The 22,691-nt window shown below is 35.5% G+C and overlaps 2 protein-coding genes across 2 annotated transcripts in view; one reads left to right on the top strand and one right to left on the bottom strand.

Moving 5' to 3' along the window:
* The window catches only part of CCDC152 (coiled-coil domain containing 152), a 28,667-nt gene extending 15,298 nt beyond the window's left edge, over window positions 1-13,369 (top strand). The window contains exons 5-9 of the mRNA XM_032471607.1: window positions 884-948; window positions 4,043-4,145; window positions 10,704-10,831; window positions 12,575-12,658; window positions 13,220-13,369. Of these exons, the coding sequence (XP_032327498.1) occupies window positions 884-948; window positions 4,043-4,145; window positions 10,704-10,831; window positions 12,575-12,658; window positions 13,220-13,369 (530 nt within the window). The remainder of the gene's footprint in view (window positions 1-883; window positions 949-4,042; window positions 4,146-10,703; window positions 10,832-12,574; window positions 12,659-13,219) is intronic.
* Window positions 13,370-13,479: 110 nt separating this feature from the next.
* SELENOP (selenoprotein P) lies at window positions 13,480-22,397 on the bottom strand. Its single transcript, XM_006191924.3, has 5 exons — window positions 22,242-22,397; window positions 19,863-20,078; window positions 18,894-19,106; window positions 17,523-17,640; window positions 13,480-14,965 (listed from the first exon to the last, which is right to left on the bottom strand). The coding sequence occupies exons 2-5, from the start codon at window positions 20,063-20,065 to the stop codon at window positions 14,333-14,335; spliced, it is 1,167 nt and encodes a 388-aa protein (XP_006191986.2). The 5' UTR covers window positions 20,066-20,078; window positions 22,242-22,397; the 3' UTR covers window positions 13,480-14,332.
* Between the last annotated feature and the right edge of the window lie 294 nt (window positions 22,398-22,691).

The following is a 22,691-nucleotide window of genomic DNA, read 5'->3' on the forward strand; positions in this document are numbered from 1 at the left end:
CAAACTGATGAACATTTTTCAACTACCTAAATCAGAAACCTAGAAGGCAAAGGTTCCCCTTTCTCTTTTGCCTCTGCTATCCAATCAGTCACTAAGTCTCCTGGTAATTCTATCATCTAAATAGTTATCTTCATTTTCCTTGTGTCTTCTATTGTAACTGACCTAATTTTGGCTCCTGTTATTTCTTATTTGATCTATCATTACTAATATCCATTCCTCTAGGGTCAAAACCCTCCCATTCATCCTCTACACTGCCAGATAATATTTTTAACATATAAGTAATCATTTCACTTCACTGTTAAAATTCTTTGGTGACTCTGTAACCTATAAAACAAAATTCAAAGTCATCCACATAGAATATGTATACCTCCTATTAAGGTATGTCCCCAACCTATTTAACACATTCTCATCACAGTTTACACTCCAACAATACTGAGCTTGAATTGCAATTTTCCGAAACGTGCTATATTCTCTCAAGCCCAAAGTCTTCTGTGCAGTTTTTTATATCTGGAATGCACTCCTCCAACTTATTTAAGTCTCAACTCAAGTGGTTCCTCTTCTATAAAACCTTTCCTGACTTCAAGTTGACCTAAGCTTTTCCTTCATAGCTCCCACCATATTTCAGACACACTGCCATTACTAAGGAATTATCATAGCGTATCATAACTCACACATCTATCTCACCACTAGGCTGTAAGTTCTTTGAAGAGCAATAATTTTTTTTATTTCAGCATTCTGAATGTCATGCACAGAGCCTAGTGTGTAGTAGATGCTGTATGCATGTGTTGAATACTTACATGAATGGAAACTTGGAATGTGAAACATATTGCCATATTAATTAAAAAGCACTATATATTGGGATACTCTGATGATTTTTACACAGGTGAAAATGAACAACTAAAAAGAAATGCTGATCTTATGAAAGAAAAGTTAAAATCTCAAGAAAAGGTGAGTTTATGGGTCTTTATATTCAATCAATTCCTTGTGGAGCATTTGTCTTCTCAAATTAGAAAAAAAAAGTACTTTTTCCATTAATAAAGACAGACAACATTTTTAGAATAAATATATATGGGGGGGTGCCAGAATTTTTAGAAATAAATTTTTTTTAGAAAATACAAGTTTTGAGGATCCTAGGCGTTTTGCAGACTATAATACACTAATATATCACTTGCATTACCTTTTCTTTCCAACAAAGAGGGATGCCACTATTTTGCTACATATTTTTGAATTATGTTAATAGAGTTTTCACTGTAGTGTATACTCTATTAATTAGCACTTAAATTTTTTTTTTACAATAAAGTGAATGAGTCTTCAATTTTTATGATTTGAGTAATCTATTGCAATTTTATGGCACCATCCAAATGAAGAGAGCATTTTATGTGGATCACCAATTAATTTTCTCCCAAGGGCCAACATACCCTCTGCTACTTTTTTCTTTTCTTCTGTAAAAACAGTGTAGTGATGGCAATTATAGAACATAAAACATAGTGCCTAGAACATAAAAGGTACTCAATAAATGTAAGTTCCCATCCCTCTGCCCTTTGGGAGGTTTATTATGCTAATTTTTCTCACCTCCCAAGAGCCAATATGTCAAACTCTGACAGACCTAAGATATCCAAAACTCAACTTGGATCTGTATTCAGCTTAGAACTTCAGCTTGAAGGATTATCTCTAAATTCAGTCTGGTTCTTCACTAGAGGACCCTCTGAAGAAACACAATTTAATTCTGTAACCCTGCCAGGGCTTCTGGGTAATACTCAGGAGTAATGAATAGCATCTGACTGTGCTTTCAGAAAATTTAGCTTCTCTTCACCAATTCTGAGATAATTTAAATGTCTCTGGATTATATCCCATCCTTTATTTTTCCATCCTTTTCATATCTTGCCTCTAGAGTTTAACAGTAGATGGTGAAGTCAGGGTATAATTGGGACAGAAAGAAAGGGGAAATTTTTGCCTCCTTTCTCTTCTAAAATGTCAAGCTATAGAATACTGCTTTGTCTAGAATGTAAGAATTTTCAGAGGGATGGAAATTAAAAATACCATAACGCAAGATTCTGAACTTCTTAAGTAACTGCTGTCCAAAGCAAACTAAAGATTATCTCAATCCAATGAAAATTCTCTAGTACAAACCCTCCATGCACGTCCAAAATAAATGAAGAACCACTCCCTAAAAACAAACTTAGGAGTTACTTAATGGCTGTATATATGGGCCTGGGAGAAGTTTTGTAACTTGTATACAAAGAATTCTTAAGTTTTATAGAAACAAAAATATAATCAATGCTGTCCCTTAGAATTTAAAATTCCCAGAAGGCAAATGAAAAGAAGGCAACCAAGAATAACTTGTTGGGAACTTGTCCTCTTAGAATGAAAGGATTGGACTCCTAGGGGCTGGCACAGGCTAAACTGTGGGGAGAAGGACCTAGTGAGATACATCCTGGACCCAGCTCAGACACTTAGGATAGCCTTCATGCCTGGAGGCTGGGGTGAAAATCCTGGGTCCTACCAAGTTAATGGAAACATTCCACTTTAGTGGTGGCATCTTCAAGTGGCAAAGTCATTGGGGAGCAAAAAGATACATAGATTTGTCTCTTGTGGTTTCCCAGAGCAGCAACGGCTTTGTGAACCCATCTGAATCAGAAGTAGTTTATGAAAGTCACTCTGCAGTTTCCCATCTAGAAATCTAGATACATGTGTATGAAAAATAGCAATTTATGAAATTCACCCTCTTTAGTTACCTGCCCAGTTTTAATCAACGGTGATTGTTGGATAGTTTCAGCCATTCCTGCAAGTTTCCTGGCAAAATAAGTAGCACAAGTGGGAATCCTGACTATATCCCCTTGAATTTATGATAATCTAGAGGAATGGACCTTTATTTTTCATTATAGCTGCCTAAACCAGTGAATCTTGATTTTTTTTAACTCCTCAATACCTGAATATACTAAATATATATATTAAAAGCTGTGAACCCTCTCAGAAAAATGCTCAAAAGCACACACACATGCTCACACATGTGTGTGTGTATATATAATGTTGCATACAACATTCAGGAGTTTAATGGACACTGGAAAACTCATTCACTGGGTTTAGGCTAAGAACCTTTGATTTGTATAATTCTTATTGGTACTCTCATTCATTCAAAAAAATATATATCAAGAGATACACACTAAGAGTTAGGAATACAATAGTGAGTAAAAACAAAGTCCCTGCTTTTACAGTGTTTAGAAAATTTTCTGGACCTCTTGCCTTCATCATTGTCTCTTTTTTCCTGCTATCCTACTTCACTTTTATTCTTCCTGCTTTCCTTTTCTCCTACCTACATCTTAGTTCTGTGAGTGGTTTCTCTATGTAGAAACACTCCTCCGGAAAAATTATAAGTTTTATCTTTGGAGCATTTCTCTTTCAACGCCTCTCTCAATGCCCTCTCCATATTAGTGTAATAAATCACTTCTATGATTCAGCAACCTAAGAAACTCATCTCAGGCAGCTGTTAAGCAAGTCTCAAATCCCAAATCCATCCTTCCTTAGCTTCCTTCTCATAAAGCTAACTCTTATCATGGGTAATGCTTAACCTTCTGGGAATCAGGGATATTTATATAATTTTCAAAAAGAGTGATTCAGGCCATATTCAAAGGAATTCATCCTACATTAGGGTAAGCTTGCTGGCTATCAAACAGTAACTAAAATTGGCTCTGAAGTATAGTTTCGGCTTTTTTTTTTTTTTTTTGACATGTTTTAATGCTGTCATAGCATTTATTCATACAATTAAACAAAATATTTTGAGTATCTATGATATGCTATGACATGGTGTTGAGTGTTCAGGAGGCAAAGATTTAAAAAACCATTGTCTCTAGATGGTCTCTATCTACTTGAACCAGAAATTAGCCCTTCTCAAAGCTGGTCATTCAAACAATGAACACTATCTTTCTGCTCTACATATGATTACATATCAAAAATTAATATAACCTTTGAAAATTTCATTTCTCTAATAAAAGTCATGTATACACATTTAAATTGAATAATGAATATATATTTTAATCTTTAGGAATATAAGAATAATATTACCAAACTTATGAGTGAAATGAAAATCAAAGAGGAGGGATATAAGATAGAAATAGCAAAACTTTATCAAGATATGCAGAAAAAAGGTAAGCTTTTTATTTTTAACTTACTGAATTCTAAGATATCATAAAATAATTTACATGCATATATAAACTTTTTTTCAGTAATTGCCAGTATTCATGAATAAACATTGCCATGACACACTTGAATTTAGGTTTTGTACCTTTCTATAAATTTATAGAAATAAAGTGATATATATATTTATAGTGATATAAATTCTAATATTTATAAGTTGGATTCATGGAGTTTGCACTTAATATTATTTAATGTGAAACAGTTAATATCCTTGTAAAATTAATATGAACTGTATCATTAATAACTTTGATATTTATATACTCAGCATATTGAATATGATTCACTAATGAAATTCTCCCTTCAGGGAAGTAGGTCTCATGAACTTACATTATCTGGTTTCATAAAGGTATTAAAAACCTTTCCTAATGAGCCTAGATGCACACTTTATACAAAAATTAACTTGAAATAGATGATAGGTCTGAATGTAAACCTACATCTATAAAACTGCTAGAAGAAATCATAGAAGATAATCTTCGTGACCTTGAGATAGATACAACTTCTTAGAAAGAAACAAAAAACAAACAATAAAGGAAAAAATTCTACATTGAATTTCATCAAAATTATTAACTTCTGTCCTTCAACACTGTTAAAGTGAAAAGACAGGCCACAGACCAGGAGATACTACTAATAAATGCATAGCTGATAAAAGGCTCATATCCAATATCTATGAAGAACTCTTACAACTCAACAATAAGAAGTCAATCCAATAAAGAAATGGGCAAAACATTTGGACTCTTCCCCAGAGATCTACAGATGGAAAATAAGCACATGAAAACATGTTCAACATAAGTGGTTAGTAGGGAACTACAAATTAAAACTGCAATGAGATACCACTTTGCACCTTTGAAAACTGCTAAAATCTTTAAAAACTATCAATACTAAGTGTTGGTGAGGGTGTGGAGCAATTGGAATTTTCATACATTACTGACGGGACTAAAAATTATGCAGTCACTTTAGAAAAGAGTTTTGTAATTTCTTTGGGTCCTCTGAGAAGCAGATGCTTATACAGAATTAGACATTCAAGGGATTTGCTAAAGAAAACATTTGTGAGGGTACATAGGGAGGGAAATGGGAGAGACTAGGTAAGCTGCCAGCCTATGATACAGGTCTAATCTCTGAAGAAGAGAACAAAGCAAGGTGTGTTGGGCAGAAATCTTAGACTGTGATACATTTATAAGAAGGTTTAAGCAAAGGTGAGCCAAATTTGGCCATCAATTGACTTCTGCAACCCTCAGGAATAAGACCACCTTAGTATTACTGCCAGGTCCTGTCATTGGCTACGAGCAGCTCTTGGAAATCATGACCTCAGCTTAAATATGGTCATAAAGACAGTGAGTCAATTATGTTCCCTGAAGTTGGAGATCTGAAAGATGCATTTTCATGACCACAACAGTCCACTGTTTGTTTATACTTCACTTACCTTCTTCTCCATATGAGTTCAGGTAGCAAGTTCCCCATGGTTCCTGTGGATGTTTCTTCCTCAGGAGAAACACAGAAGAGGGATTGTTGAAGTGTTCTTCCTCCTAGGGACCTAATCATGTATTTTCAGCCAACAGGCTCTAGACCAAAAACTTGGTTCAGGTTTGGGAACTGAGTGAAGGATAATAATGTACCCTCAGCCTCCTATTCCTCCATTCTTGATTTTTTTGTAGTAGGTGTTAAGCAACATTGGCTGCTAACCTATTATCTCTACAACTCTCGAAAGTTAAGCCCCTTTGGCTGTGCTCTGACTTTCCTGGTCTTCTGATAATTGTGGCCCGAGGGCTTTTGGCAGTTAAGCACCATCACCTGGCTTCTATAACTTGGTGGGGGTGGGGCACCATTCCCAGGATATTAATGAACCCAACTTTATAAGTACCTCTTGTCAGCCCTAGCTTGCTGGTACTGGTTTGCCTCTACCAGCACACTCCTGGTGGCTTTGGTTAGTAGTGTTGTCAGCCGAGGGAGGCTGAAGAGGGATTTGAGGAGGTGAGCTGCCCAGCTGGAAGAAGGCGCGAGGAGCTGACATAATGTGCGAGGAGCCGACATGGGGCAAAACAGTACTTTATTGCAGTACAAGCGGGTGGCGCACGTGCCTCAGGTGTACGCACTTGTCCTTTTATAACGTTAGTGGAGCATGCGTAGTGTTCATAATGCTGACTCACGCTACTGGCGCATGCGTAGTGTTCATAATGCGTAGTCATGCTACTGGCGCATGTGTACACTTAGCTCTTAGCAGGTGCAAGCTATTGTGAACTTTGGCCTGGGCCCCACGGCCTACTTAAGGCTGCTGACAAGTGTCTTCTGAGCCCTCCTAGGGAACATAATTTTTTGGTGCATTTTCTTGCCTCACGTAATATATCTGCTCAAACATGCTAAATTTCCAGAGCCTCCTTACGCCTTTCTCTGTTAGCTGCCAGGGCTTCTTGGGTGTTCCCACTTCACTCACCTTTGGCCATTGCTTTCTCTAGAGGTCTAGGTCCACTCTAATAGTTTGTTTCATCTCCTGGGTCTTTGTGAGGGTGTTATGTCCCCTTTCCCTAAAGTGTATCTTCAAGGCAATGAATTCTTGCTTACCTAGTCTTACTTTCAGTCTTCTTTCATCCAGCACCCTCAAAGTCCATTCTTAAGGGTATTCACATGGCTCTTTCCAGTACAACCTGGCTGCTACATGCAGCTCCTTGGGGTATTATAACTTCCCCCCTTTTATCAGCCCCAGCACTCCCCCAGCCAGGATTAACCCAGGGATTTAACCCTAATTATAAGCCTAGCAGCCCAAGAGGAGGTAGGGACAGCTTCTGAGAGGAGCCTCTGTAGCATCTTTTATCACAGGGTAAGTACTAGCTCTTACTAGAAAAGAGTAGGTCCCCTCTGCAAATTTTGAGCATTTAGGAGAGTTGTCAAAGCCAGCATCCTCACAAGCGTTCCTGTCCTATTTTTCAGGATCTTAGGCGGTCCCAGGCAGGACCCTGATTTTAGAATAGCAGACCTGTTTTGGCTGAGCATTTAAACATCTCTGGAGTTCTGCAACTTTAACGATTAGATTCTCTGTTGCTCAGCTGTATCTGCTCTTCCACTAGAATTGGTAAGAGCCTGTTTGTAAGCTACCAAAGAGTCCCTCTGGCTCTCACACCCATTCTGTAAATCTGTAACTTCTTGTTAACAGTTCTTAGTTTCTCATTATTCCTCAGTAGAACGTCAGTTTAATTTAGCAGTAACTAAACCAACTCTACTGTCTTTGTGGGTGTTGTTTCCCTTTATCTTTCAAATGCCTGAATTATTGTACCTGCAAAGCATTCACCTCCACCAGAACATTTCCCCCAGATTACTTCTGATAAAATCTTTAGCAATCAGACCCCCACTGTGTACTAGGAACTACCAGTAATCCACATACTAAGGATGGTGTCCTTATTTCTCACAAAATGGCAAGTGCCCCAATCATATCTGTTTTCTTGTGCTAGTTCAGGTCCTCTATAGAGACACCAGATGGGAGTAGACATTCAAGAAATTTATTGGACAAAATGCTTATGAAGGGAAATGGTAAGGAAGCCAGAGAAAGCTGGGTTAACCTTCACCCTGCATGCAAGTCCAACACCTGTGAAGGCAAGGAAAGAAGGTTGGGTAGAAAAACCTTAGACTGCAATGCAGTTCTAAGAAAATTTAAGCACAACTAGTGATTAGCCTTGATACAAATTGTCCTGTGAAGAGTTCCACGTGTCCCAGGACATGCGGTCCTCCTCAGTATTCCAGCCCCACCCTGTCATAGACTGGTTGTAGCCCATGGAAGCAAGGCATCATCTCCAAAGCAGTAATGAATTTCAGTGTGCAGCAGCTGGACACACTGGTCAGTTAGGCTCTCTGCAGTCAGAGATCTGAGAGTTTTCTTTTCATGACCACCTCATAACACATACCATATGACCCAGCAATCCCACTCCTAGGTATTTGCTCAAGAGAAATGAAAATATGCATCTACACAGAGAGCTGCACATGTATGTTTATTGCAACCTTATTCATAATGGTCCCAAACTGGAATCAAGCAAATCCATTAACTGGTTAATAAACAAAGCATGATATATGTATAAGAATAGTAAATCACTCAGCAATAAAAGGAAACAAACAGATACATGAACAATGTGATCATTTCAAAAGCATTGTATTAAAAGAAGCCAGACCCAAAAGGCCACATACTATTTGATTCTGATTATATGACATTCGAGAAAAGGAAAAATTATGACAAAAATCAAATAAATATTTTCCAGTGCATGGGGTTAGGAACTGATGGGGAAAGGGCATAAGGGCTCTTGGAGATGCTGAAAAAATTCTATTCCTTGCTTGTGGTGATGGTTAGGTGATTGTATACAGTTAGATGATTGTATATGTTTGTCAGAACTCATCTAACTGTATACCTCAGATGGGATTTTGGTGTATATAGATAATACCTGGGTAAACATGACTTTAAAAATAAAATAGCCTAAACAAGGTCAACTATAAAAATTTTAAAAGAAAATAAATACAAATCCAGTTATGAACCAAATAATGGTATTATCAAATATGGAATTTATTATTGTGATTAATATAATCAATGAATAATAGGACTTGTTGGGGATTTTTGATGAAGAAATGAGGGAATCTGGTGGGAGCTGAAGAAGCTGTGAAATTAAATGGTTCTCTATATCAATAAGAAGATACAGTGATCAGTGACAACTTATGTGAACTGCAACATTGTCTCATGTCTCACTATACACAAGGATCTTCAGAACAGAAAATAATAGCTCCTGGTTTGATGAGCCAGAAGGCCAGCATGTGTGAGCTCGCAACATTACCTAACATCTCACACTGACCTTCAGAACAAATTCGTTGCTGCTTTACTTCTACTTCTCAAATCTTATACAGATTTCTCTTACGGCCAGCTCTAACCTGGAACCATACAGGTTCTGAGAAATGTAGTCCTAATGTAATTAAGTTAACATAACACAAAGCCATCAAAGATAGGAAGACTAAATGGAGTTAAAATGTAAGATTTTCATGATGTCTGTAAAGTGGTAAAATTATTAGTTTTATTACATTCTAACAAGTCAAGTATGCATGTTTAATCAGTAAGGTAATCATTAAAGAAAGAATAAGGGAATATTTATCAAACTAATAACTATCAAGGTAATGAAAAGAAAAAAGAATAAAAATAGATATGCGGTCCAAATTAAGGCAAGAAAAAGAGAGGGAAAAATGGAATAGAATGAAAAAATAAGTAAATAATAAACTGGTAGACTTAACCCCAAATATATTAATAAATGCATTAAATGTAATGACTAAATGTTCCAATTAAAAGATTGTCATAATGGATAAAAATTAAAATCTTATAATAAGCTACTTTCAAAAAACATATCTAAAATATAAAGATACAGAAAAATTTAAAAGATGGAAAAGATATACCACGCAAATGGTAACCAACACAAAGCTGGCATAACTATGCTAATGTGGAGCAAAGTATACTTCAGTTCAAGAAGCAACGCTAAAGATAAAGATGGAATTTCAGTAATGATAAAATGTTCAATTCACCAGGTAGATATAACAACAATTCTAAATTTATATGTACCAAATAACAGAGCTTTAAATATATGAAGCAAAATTGGCAGAACTAGTAGGAGAAACAGACAAATCTACAATCATACTGAAAAAAATTAATATATATTTTTATCATGGAAAAAAAGTATGCACAAACAAAATCACTAATAACATAGACTTTTAAACAACAAAATTAACAAACTGGTACTATTTGATATAAATAAACCATTATACCCTATAAATGAATGCAGAATGCACATTATTTTTAAGAGTTCATGAATCATTCAAGAAAGTTGACTATATTTTGAAAAAGGCAAATCTCAACATAATTTCAAAGGTCTGAAATTATAGACTAAGTTCTTTGACCACACTGCAATTAAGATAAAGTTGGTAAAATACAGATAATTGGAAAATTCCTGTATGTTTAAAAATTATTGATCAAAGTAGAAATCCCAAAGAAAGTTAGAAAGTATTTTGAACTTAATTACACAGAAAACATTACATATCAAAACTTGCGAGGCACAAATAAGGCTATATTTATGGGTAAATTTATAACCTTATATACAAATACTGGAAAATGTTAAAAATCAATTATTTAAATATTGTATTAAGAAGTTAGGAGTTATCTAGTAATTTGAGGCCCTCTGTACCTAGAAGTGCAGGCTCTGTGTCCTTCTTTAACCATTAAATATCCTATTTATTTTCTAGGCATTTAAAGAATATTATTCTCTAGATGTTTGAGTACAAATTAGTTTATTCATTCAAAAGCATTCAATGGGCGACCTTTGTGTTTCAAGCATGTTCCAGGAGCTTGTCAAAAAATATATAAAAGCTACCCTGTGTGTAAAGTTTCTAAAATACATGTTTTTATTAATAAAATGCACTGTCTTGTAGATTGTTTAAAATATTAAAAAACATAAGTCTATAAGATTTTTGAAATGTTAAAATGAATTTATTTTTTTATTCAGCTGAATTAAGTGAAGAAAAGAATAAAGAACTGATAGAGAAAAAGGAGGTGGAAATATCAGAGTTAAATGCAAAGTTAAGAACTCAAGAAAAGGAAAAACAAAGTGAAATAATCAAACTACAGCTAGAAGTAAGTGTTTAAGCCTCTGCTAAATTTGAGGATGCATCCTTTACTCTAGGCCATACTTTGCCTACTTGTCATCAGAGTGAGATAAATTTCAGGATTAGACACAATCCTGTGAGAGGGCTTCACACACACTCATTCCTCATCACATGCAACGCTCAGGCCCTGTACAGCTGTTAGCTACTCTGCCCTTCAGCACTTGGCCTCAAGGTGGGACTCTTCAGTCGTTCAAAATGTCCTGGTTTCCAGAGAGGGTATTGTTTCCTCTGAGAGGGAAGACGGATAACTCAGGGGTTAACTGCATTTCCAGCTGAGTCTACTGTTCCAGCAGTGGGGAGAGTATTCCTTATCCTTAACATTACTCTCTCCTCAGCAGAAATTGTGGAACCCCAGTGAACCAATTGGAAATTTATTTTTTCTTTATTTGAAATAAAAGAGACAAAGTTGTTGCTAATAAATTTTAAATATATATCATAGAGGCAGACAAACAAGATTTTTTTAAGGGACTTTCAATAGGGCATCCCAAAGGCTGAAGTTCTTGGGTCCAAAGCCTTTTCAGTTGGTTGCTTAATCAGATGTCAGAATCTCAAAGACATTGATATTTTGACAATATATTTGTCCTTTAAATTTTTTTTCTAGATTCTCCCAATCTCCCTGTCCGTCATTCTTTCATCACTTCAGTTTGACTCCCACTTTACCTTATGTTGTCAGGATTTACCTACTTGGTTAACTTACCTTTCCTGTCCTTTAAAGTTTGATTTCCCTGGGGTGCTTGATGAGGCACCATGTTGAAGATTGTATAATCAATGAGCAAAAGGGAACTGATGTTGACTTTCGAGGCTCTTTGCTGTTGTTACTGCCTTCTGGTCAAGGGTACCCACAAACCACAGAGAGGGCTAGATGGCCAACTAAAGATACAATACGCTGTGTTTCAAGATTGACCATCAACTTCTAATCCATGGCCTGGGAGTGTGCATTTGTTTATCATCCTTGCCCCTCACTGGTTTAACCCGTTTGTTGTTTGGTAAACAAAAGTCTTCTTGCTCTTTATTTTCATTGTATCTATTTCTCTCCCCACACCAGAACACAATCTCACAGTTTATTTTTAGTCCACAATGAGGCTACACTAAACACAAAAGAATAAATTATAATGGAGGATTTTGCAAAAAAAAAAAAAAAAGACCTTTAAGAATGGCCTATGAGAATTTTTAAACCTGATTCAGTTTAATGTCAAACCAAGAAGAGTTCAAATTAAATCAAGAAAATCATATCCAAATTCTACTATTTAGCCTCAAAGTTTCTGCAGAAGGGTATGTAAGTTTTCTCCCATGACTGTTGATTACACTTACTTTCTTTACAAAGTACACTCAGTAACATGAAAATATTTGTATCTATTTTCAAGTTAACTAGATTCTCAACCCTAGTTAACTAGATTCTTAACCCTGCATGAGGAAATCAGCTGAGGTCTTGAGAAAAACATGATGCTGACCCCACCCCAGAATCTCTCTGTAGTGTCTGGGTGTTTGGTCCTTTTAAAAAGCTTCCCATGTAGTTTTAAATGTAGCTACAGTTAATCTTGTTTGGGTGTGCTTTATTCTTTAAGACTTTTCTGTCTTCTGTTTTACAGTGAATGCACTTAAATTATAGATTATATGTCTGAGGATATAATGGATTATATTTACAGAAACAGTTGTTTCTAATTGTTTAGCTAGAATGTTCGCAATAACTTTCTTTTTAAACTTGATTCAGTTTGATGCCAAACTAGCAAGAGTTCAAACTACATCAAAATCATATGCAGCTTCTACTGTTCTGCCACACAGCATCTACAGGAGGGTATGTGAGTTTTTCTTCCATGGGTATTGTTTAAAAAATAAATTCTTAGTGTGTTTCCATAAAAGTTATCTAATATTTACTAATATACTTAACAGTTTTCCTTAAAATATGTCTGTCACATAACCAGAAAGCTATTCGATTTTCAATAATCTTTAAAAGTCACTTTCAGTTTAAACTAGTAAATCTTAGTAGTAAATTAAAATATTACAGAAGTCCTGACTTTTTGGGTCATCTTAGGAATTCTATAATATATTTTGAATTAAGGCTGACTTACTATTCTGAAGTTACTTAAGCACCCAAATAGATTTCTTTTTGTTCATCTCCTTTATTTATGGTTTATAATTTCAAGCTAATAGGGAGAAGGGAACAAACTAAAACAAATGGTGCTAATGTGTATTTTTGTATCCTTATACCAGTTTTACCCTATTGAGTCCTACAAAACTAAAATTATACACCTTTCAAAAGAAGGTGTCTTTTTTAATACCTGCTTCTACTTTAAAAAGCATAGTTTTTGCTGTTGTTTTCTGAACTGCAATAACAACATTTTTCTGCTCCATTTAGAAGCTTCAACATCTTCAAGAAGAAAAAAACAAGGAGATTGCGACTCTTCGTAATACCATTCATGATTTAGAACAACGCCTCTCTGTCAGCAAAGATTCTCAACTTAAATTTGTTGGCAAAGATTCTCAGTTTAAGCGTAGACGGTTTTGAGCACAGAAGTAAATTCACTAGTTGCTATTTAATTTCTTTAAAAGCAGCTGGAAATTAATTTCTATTGTCAATATAACATACTACTTAAGTAATAACAATGAAAACAAAAAGACAGCTTTAAACTTTTTTATTGAGTTTATTTAAACAAATCCACACTCTTGCCAATTGTGTATCGCATGCTTGCTTAGCAGTATTAACCATAAAGGAGTTCGGGTTTATAGGACTAAGTTTACCTACTGAACCATCATTGACTATGGAAATACTTTCTAAGCAATCAAGAGATAGACAACATTCTTTTATCTTTTTCCTTCTAGCTTTCAAGACTGGCAATCTCAAATTTTAGAGTATGATAAAATGCTAGATAAAGAAACCAAGATATATAAAGGCTTCATTCATATGTGATAGTAAAAATCAAGACATGAGTCTGAGATATAAAAAAGTATAAATGGATATCTAAAATGTAATAGCAAAATATTCATGTGTAAGTACTTTGGGATCTGAAAAGTCAGAATTCACTTCTTTCTTTAAAGATTTAATCTGTTAAAAATGTAAGATTAAAAAAGACAAAAGATAATATTGTTTTGAGAAACAAGTAAAGAAAATGGAAAACATGTCTTGGTTGTTCTTCCTCCATTCTAAGTTGCTAACTATCTAACAGAAACCCCTAGGTCATAGTTTATGTTCCTGTTTTCATTAATGCAAGTAGAATGCTGGAGAAAGAAAAAGAAAAACATATTAACCAAATGCTGCAATCACCTTTCAGTTGCCCTGTAATAAAACTATGGCTTGGGTCAAAATTTCTTTGACTTAAAGTTTAAAATGTAGAAACCAATATAGTGGATTTCTCTGCATTTGCACAAATCCAAGTCCTATTTTTGGATCACTATTAATTAGGTAGTTTACAAAAATGCTGGAAATGTAATTGCCTAGACTGACTTGGGAAGTATGTCCAATTTCAAATATTTAATTTGAAGGTCATTCTCACATTTCTGCCTTATTTTTTCAGCTTCATTTGGTGCTGGCTTCTGTGGGCTTGAGCTGCTGACTCGCCTGTCAGGCAGCTGGAGGCATACGTCATTGTCAAGATTCAATGACGGTCTCCTCTGCCAGAAGGCCTTGTCAGCTGCATAAAGAGGGGAGGTTTTCTTCACACTGTCAGGTGATTGCAGACCCTGTTTTTTCAAATACCAGATGTCGACAGTGTCAGCATCAGCTACTCAGAGCCAACTCTGAATCTTTGGGGAATTTACAGAATAACTGATTTATGCATCCCTTTCGTCAGAGCTTCTTTTGTGGAAGAGAAAGTTGTAAACTTTCACTTCCTACTGGCATATCTCAGTTCCCTGAGTATCCCTGTCTTTGGGGACCCTTGTGCCTATGGTGGTGACGAAGATCTGAAGGAGGGGGGTTCTCAGAAGCATCTGGTGCTTCTGGTTTTGGATACTCTGAAGGATGACTGTTCTCAAGATGCTGATGCCCATGATGGTGATGGTGATGGTGACGGTGATGGGGATGAGGATGAGGCTGTGGAGCCTCGGTTGTTTGCTCCTCTGTAGCCAAAGAGACACTTTTACAGAAGTCTTCATGTTCCTGGGTCTGAAATAACAAAAATCAACAAAACTATAGATTTAGCAAGAATGAATGAAAAATGATTTGTAGAGCTAACATATATGAAATTCAAACCAATTAATTAGTAGTAAACTGGCTTTGTTTTTCCAGCATCATATTGATGAGGAAAAAATCTGATGTCAGTCTCAACACCTACACTTTTTATTAAAATTTGGTTCCCAACTATATCTCATAGTAAAGTACTTCTTGTGCAAAGTTTGCCTTTTAACCAAAGAATCCTCAAGCATCTTACAAACAAATCAACATTAATGTTTTGAAAGTAGATTAAAAAAGATTTAATACAATTAAAGTTTTAACAATCCACCTAAGCTGTACTAGTCAGAATTCAAATTTTCCTTTTCTTATCAAGAGCATTTCCTAAATTTTCAAGAATTCTGAGGAAATACATAGGCTTAAAAAGAAAGCCAAGCCACTATATTTATATCTGCAAAAACAAAACTAAATAAACTAGTTATAAGAACTTAGATTGACTGCAGTAAAGTCAAACAGATACCAAATCCTAAAATCAGTTTACCTACATGGAACCTTTCACACCTGTGTCAACAACTGAATCTAATATTATATTCTGAAACAAACTGATTCCTAATAATTCAAAAATGCCAACAAACTCTGCTCAAAATCAAGTTTTTTATACCTCAGCTTTTGCCAGGAAATGTTTTGAACTTCACCAAAGCTTTGTTAATGTGTTCCTAGTATACTGCTGTCAGCTAAAAGTAGCAAATTACTTCCCATTTTGGACTAAGCATAATGTTCCACTCTGCATAAATCTAGTTCTTTCATTTGCTGAAAGTCTTTCTTTATTGTTTTATGTGCCTAAAATCATAGGCTCAAAGCTTATAGATACAGCAATGTAATATTAAACCTCAACCTAAAATTATTTGTAAGTAAAGTTATAAAATCAACTTGAGCGATCAAAGACTCACTAAGTGGTATGGTTTGGTGTTTTGAAGGTTTTGAAAGGTTATAAATTCCATTGGATTTTAATGACAACTACGAAGTGGTACATTTTTTTGGTTGTTTCTGAATTACTTTTGAGAACTTAATAGTGCTTAATTAAAAACTTATAAACAATTTGATAAATGTTTATATTGTGTAATGTTCTAAATCTTCAAAGATTAAACAAAGAAAATAACTACAGTAGTAATCTAATTAGTTCCCAGAAACCAATTACTATATTTCACTGATTTTACAATGTATTTTTTTCACATTTTAGTATCTTTAAAATTAGAATGCATCCTACAATTGACAGTGTTATAGTATTGTGTCCTACCTTAACAGCATTTTTAATAGCGCATAAATAATGTGTCAGATAATTGGTGGCATCAAGGATGCAATGAAATAGAAAAACTCCAATTTGATTTGGCATGTCAGATACATATGGTATATTTACAGATAGCTTGTAAATTTTAAGCATGTTATGGAAATTGTTTCTGCCTTTGTTTCAATGTACCTAGGTATATTTACAACTCTTAGATATTTGCAAAAATCCAAAATGCTGAAAAAAATCCCCAAATATGAGGAATCAATATAGCTAACATTCATTAAGCACTTAGTGTAAGTTAGACATTGAGTTAGTCCTTTATTTGCATTACGTCAGTCTCTTCATCTGTAAAAGCAGTAAAATAACCCCCACAGGGTTATTATGAAGATTAAAATGTGAAAAATGACATAACTAGAGTAATTAACCTGTTGAGTTTCTTAACAGCTTAATTAAATGATTCATTAAAATTTGAATGGCTTTCTTTAGAGTTGGAAAAATCTAAAGGAAATATAGCTCACAGATAAAATTCAAAATTGTTTTTAAACCTGAGTTCCCATTTTGCCAACTTGCTCCATCAAGGAAACATTGTTTGGAATTATTTTCCTTCTCAATATGGGTGGAGGGAAGAAATCTAGTTAATATAAGTTAAAACCAATTCCTTGAGTATCTTTTTTATAAACAATATGTAAATATAGTGTTTCTCGTAACAAGGAATAAATATTCTCATGGTTGTTAGGAAAGAAATAACAGTAATGAGTAAAAAAAAAGTATTCCATTGTGAAATAAATGCAGTAGATCTAACTGCATTGTATAGCTGCTTCACAGAAAAGCTGACAGTCTAACATTCTTGGTAAATTAAGTCGTTATCTGGGCCCCAGCTTCATTGCAGGCGATGCCATGGATAATCTTTGTTATCACCATGCTCGTGTATGAATCTACAATAATGTATTCCACGTTAGCTGAATTCTTTAAGCACTAATACTCATGCACCACCATTTGACGGTAATTGAAATATGTAATCTACACTGATTTTTGTTTTCTAAACTCCTAGATAGAAGCAGCAATATGGATCTTGACAAAATGTTTTAAAGTGTATGTTAAATAACAGGAAGTGTGTGTAATTGTTAAAATTACTGTTGTGGTTTATTTTTAGTACACCAGCAGAAACGTTGATTAGCTAATTAGTTGTGAAACACTAATTTATTTAGATAGTTCTTAAAAGATATCCTCTTTTCTCTCTGTAAAAATAATTAAGAAAAATACCTTGAGAGAGCAGTTTCCACATTTATTTTCACAGTAAACAATCTTAATGGATTCTTCTACATATGGGAAAGTTAGGAAGGAGAAAGGCAAACCAAGATGATACACAAGGCGGCCACATCTAAAAAACAAGAATACAATGTCATTACAACACTTTTTGTACCATAATCCTACTCATGCACCATCTGCGATACGTATTACAGGTTGAATGATCTTATAACTAAGATAAGACCCTTTCATACCTTCAGGAAATTTCCTTGAATGGGGTCTCAAACCAGCTCCTGGCACTACATACCAGATCAAGTCATGACGACTACAGTGAGTCTAATATTAGCATTTTGAAATGTGAAATAGATACGTCACATTAATGTCGAAACTGTAGTGCAGTTATTGTGACTTGGTCAAATACAATTTTGTAATTGACTTATAAATTCTACCAATGCTCAAACCACTAACATCATAAATTGGGCTCTGCAAATCACACGATCTTTTCATGACAGCTAAGGCAGCACAAATTCCACACAATAAGAAATCACAGCATAACACAAAGAGTCTTAAGGCTTGGCCAGTAACCCAGTGATTTATAAAAATACTGATGCAACAAACATTTCAGTGCAATGAAAGAAAAGGAATTATAACACTTGGCATTCTCAGAAGTGGTAGAGGTGAAATACCCTTCTTGCCCACGTTTAACCCTGTATAGACAGTTTTATATGAATTCCAAAAGGTTACACTCTGAAACAGAATAAATTAGAAGTTTGTGATCCTAAAAGAAGGACATGTAATATTAAAAATATTTAGAGTAAGACCAAGTAGGGCTTAGGCCTAACAGAGTCTGGTTCTCTATCCCTGAAAAAAAGAAAGAAAACAAACCAGCACCAACTAGAAATGTTGGTGATATCATATAATACGCACTGAGGTTCCTTCAAAATACAAACGTTTTATTCATAGAATCAAAAGGTGATTCATGCAGATTATATCTAAATGATCAACATACTTTATAGCTCAGAAATGCGGGTTTAGTAATTAAATTAGAGATAAGCAAATGGCCTGCAAAGTATGGTTATTCACCTGCAAAAATTTTAAGTTAGAATTGTATGTGATGTACAAATTGATCCTTCTTTTTATTTAATCAGAATGCTAATTTACAGGGGAAAATAGTATAGTCAGTTTTCTTTATTTCCCTACTGGAATGGTGAATTCTGTGTGAAAGGAAGCCATTAAAACCAAACATTTTAATGGGCTCACTTTGAAACTGAGTATATGGTAATAGAACAAAAGCAGATGTCTTATTTTAAATTGTTTATTATTAAATTAAATACAAAGCAAGCATCTTTTAACTTGGGGGGGGGGTATATGCATGTGTGTACACACCTGTCGTATATGAGGAAGTCATCTTTATTTCCATTTAAAAGAGTCCAGACATCTGTTTGGTTTTCCTCTTGTTGATAAACAGGAATATGCTCTGACACCTTATTTTTAAGATGCATATATTTTAATCGAGAAGAGAGACCTTGATGATTAACAACAACAAAGGAGATGTTAGAGTATCCTTTTTTCTCCAGTTTTACTCGCAGGTCTTCCAATCTAAAATATTTGGAAAAAATACAAAAAAAAAAAGGAATAACCTCATTTAGTTTTATTAGCGACTTCTCACTTTCTCCTCACTCTCTGTATTTTTCTACATGAAACACTTGTTATTTGTTACTTACTCATACCTCTTCTTCATATTGTCGTAAAAGACTAAAACTTTTGATTTTCTAATTACTTAATGAGCACTTACTGAGCCCAGCTGAAACCATATGCCAGTGCCTGTATGAACATTAGCCCATTTTTCCTCAGATTAATCCCATGCAGTGTATTTTTTTAAATCCATCTCACAGTTATAGAGAATTGTACCCAATAAATATTTGGCAAATAACCCAACAAATATATATTTACAAATTTGTTAAATGACTCAAGACTTTTGGTGACAAGTCTGGTGTTCATTCTACTCTGGCAAAGCTCTGGTCTCTGCTTCCTATATTGAAATAACTAATCCATTTGCAAGAGTATATTTTAGAATGTTTTCATTACACAAGTAATGCATATTTAGTAGAGTATTAAAAAATATAGGTACACAAAAAGAAGAAAAACATTTCCATAGCTCCAGAAAAACCACTGTTAAACATTTTGGTGTCTATCCTCCTAGTCTTCTTTCTTCTAACATGTTCTGTGCAAACATACAGTTTTTCAAAAGGTGTGATTTAATAAATATATCTTTTCTATTTTTATTGTATCTATGTATGTATTAGTAGCTATCCCTTAAGAAATCAGGTCTAGACCACAGAAAGACTGCCTCACCTGGATGCCTGCAGAATGCACAGGTATCAGCTGGCCTGAAGAAGAGCAACCACGGTCACTGAGCCATATGAGTCCAGCATCGGGTCTTGATCATTGATGTGCCAGGCTGGAGGTTTCTCACAAAAGGAGCTTTGCTCCTGGCTCTCTGTTCCTCCGCCAGGGAGAAGACAGAGAGCCAGGGCCAGCCCCAGGCCTCTCCACATTGCTGGGGTTGTCCTGTAAAAATAATCTTCTGTCATCTTCAGAGGCGACTTCACATTCATAACTAGGAATTTCTATTAAATCCAGCAGATATAATTCTACTTTCTACAAATACCTAGCCAGTAGACTCTGTCTCCATGTCGTTGGGCTCATTATGTTGGGCCTCTCTGCACCAAATCTCCCTATAAAGGGGGAAGGATTAGCCAGAGGCAGAGACGTTGCCAAAGCACCTCTCAGCTATCCGACTTAGCAGGATCCTTTAGTAAGCGTGCTATGGGGGTCTGCCTGAGCAGGCAGCCCAGCACCTCTCTAGCAGCTATACAGAGTATCTTGACAAAAGCCTAACTAACTAAAGGAAGAGAAATAAAGGGGAGGGGGTGATTTAAGAGATGATAAATTAAGTGATTTATTAAGGCCATCCCAAATATTCTAACATCTTTAAAATTCTAATATTTAAAAAAGGAGAGGCTATATCTGGACTAAATCTAGGGTATTTCTGTAGGATAGTATTTATATTGATTATATAACTATCCTTAGCATAGCTATCGTTTATTGAGCATTTATAGAACTATATGCAGGGGGCACTAAGCACTTTTTTATACCATGTCAGTTAATCCTTACAACTATGTGACCACTGCCCTTTTGCAGTTGAGAAAACTATGGCTAACAGAGAGTTTAGGCATCTTGCACAAGTCCACACAGGTAGTAAGTCACAAGGGAAATTGAATTCAAACTAGTTCTGCTAATTCCAAAACATGACCTCTTAGCTACTGCTGTATATTGACTGTTTTTAGACCAGGTCACCTTTAATAACTCTAGTAGCCAGGATTTGGGGCTTTTTATGCCCTAGGATGGCAAAGAAAACACTAAATTATTCAAACTGTTTTGTTTCTTGCTAGAATAGCTAGGCTTTCCCTACTTTCTAGAACAAAAATTCAATAGTTATAGACCCTTCAGCATAAACTCAGCACCTGGCACCCTCACCATACATGCAGCACACATTCCAAAGGGCTAAATAGTGAATATAAACGAAAAAGGTATTTCACTCATTTCTCTCAGTTTTCTTGTGTGTGTATTTTTTATTGAAGTCAGTTTACAATGTTGTGACAATTTCTGGTGTGCAGCATAATGCTTCAGTCACACACTTATTCACTTTCATATTCTTCATTAGTTTTTTGATTAAAAAAATAGCCAAAGCCATTGGTAGAAGGTAGTAGATTAGAGTTCACACTTCCAGATTTTCCTCTGTCACTATAATCAAAAGCTGTTCAACTTGGTTTTAAGATTATTTTTTACATAACAAACTTTGATTATAATTACAGCTGTCAGACAGCTATCTAAAATAATGAAAATAAATAACAAAATTAGATTTATTGGAAGCTGATGTGATAACAAAACATAGTTGTGAATTTCACTCGTCCCATCACGATTCAGTCACAAAACCCAGATTTGTTGGCCCCGTACAGACCTACATTTGTTTAAAATTCTCCATGAAAAGGCAAAAAACACAAAAACTTTTTCCACCCTCTTCCCCTGAACTTCAGACCTGCATCTGAGGGCCCTTCCTCTTTCATGTAAGGGTATCCACTCACCCCTTAAACTGCAAAACCTTGCATTAAATCACAGATCACCTGATTTTGACCTGGGTTTTAACACTTTCAGGGGTGACCATTTCCACACAGTGGATCGAACCTGATCTTCTTTTTTTTAGCCCTGAAACTGCTCACAACATCCCTGGATGTTTCCACAGCATTGTAGAATGTCTAAAATTTCAGTCTCTGCTCTTCAAACCCACAGGCTGTTTTTGCCCTCAGGGCTCTCACCCCGCATTTCAGTGGGCAACATTTACGCTTGAGCATACAATATTGCCTATATAAGATCACAACTTTTTGCAGAGTGAAAGTATTTGACTTCTCCAGCCTCCCCTGCCTCCATCCCCACCCTCGGCCACGCAGAAGGCAGGGCAGAAATCAGAAGGAACTGCCAAGTCCCCCCGCACCCACCACACTGAAGTTTAGATCCTTCTGCTTTCTTTTGCATTACTTTCATTTTCTTTGCTTTACCCATTTCTTTTTTTAAAGTCTATTCTAAGGAGAGAAACATTTAATCAGACTCAAAAATCAAATCATTTACCAAACTTTCAGAGTCAAGTTTGGGAAACACAAAGCTCCTACTTACACAACCCCTTCTGACTGGCCTGCTCCCTTTGTCTTTGCTCAGCTGGGCGGCTCCACAAAGCCACAGCCAGAAACTCGGATATTTATAGTCCTGTTGTTTACCTCATCCCTCAGCTACAGTCCAAAGTTCAGTGTCCACTCAGGCTGTGACCTTGCAAGCAGGGCAAACCCCTGAACTGATTACTGCAATCAACTTTAAAAAAAAAAGTAGAAACCACTGCCACGCATAAAATGGATGGGGGGCAGTTTTTTGTCAATTACTGATTTATTCCCCACCCATTTTAGTCACCCCAGTGTCTAGGATTTAATGGTACAGTCGGGGGCGGGAGGAAGGGCTAAGGGTAAAGAGCGCCTCCAAGTCATGCTCTTTTCCAAACTATAATAGGGGAAAATATTTGCTGAGCCAGCGACTTGAGCTGCTGCTTTAAACAAAATTAAAAAACATTTTTTT

This window comes from Camelus ferus, chromosome 3 (genome assembly GCF_009834535.1).
Source record: "Camelus ferus isolate YT-003-E chromosome 3, BCGSAC_Cfer_1.0, whole genome shotgun sequence".
Classification (NCBI taxonomy): Eukaryota; Metazoa; Chordata; class Mammalia; order Artiodactyla; family Camelidae; genus Camelus; species Camelus ferus.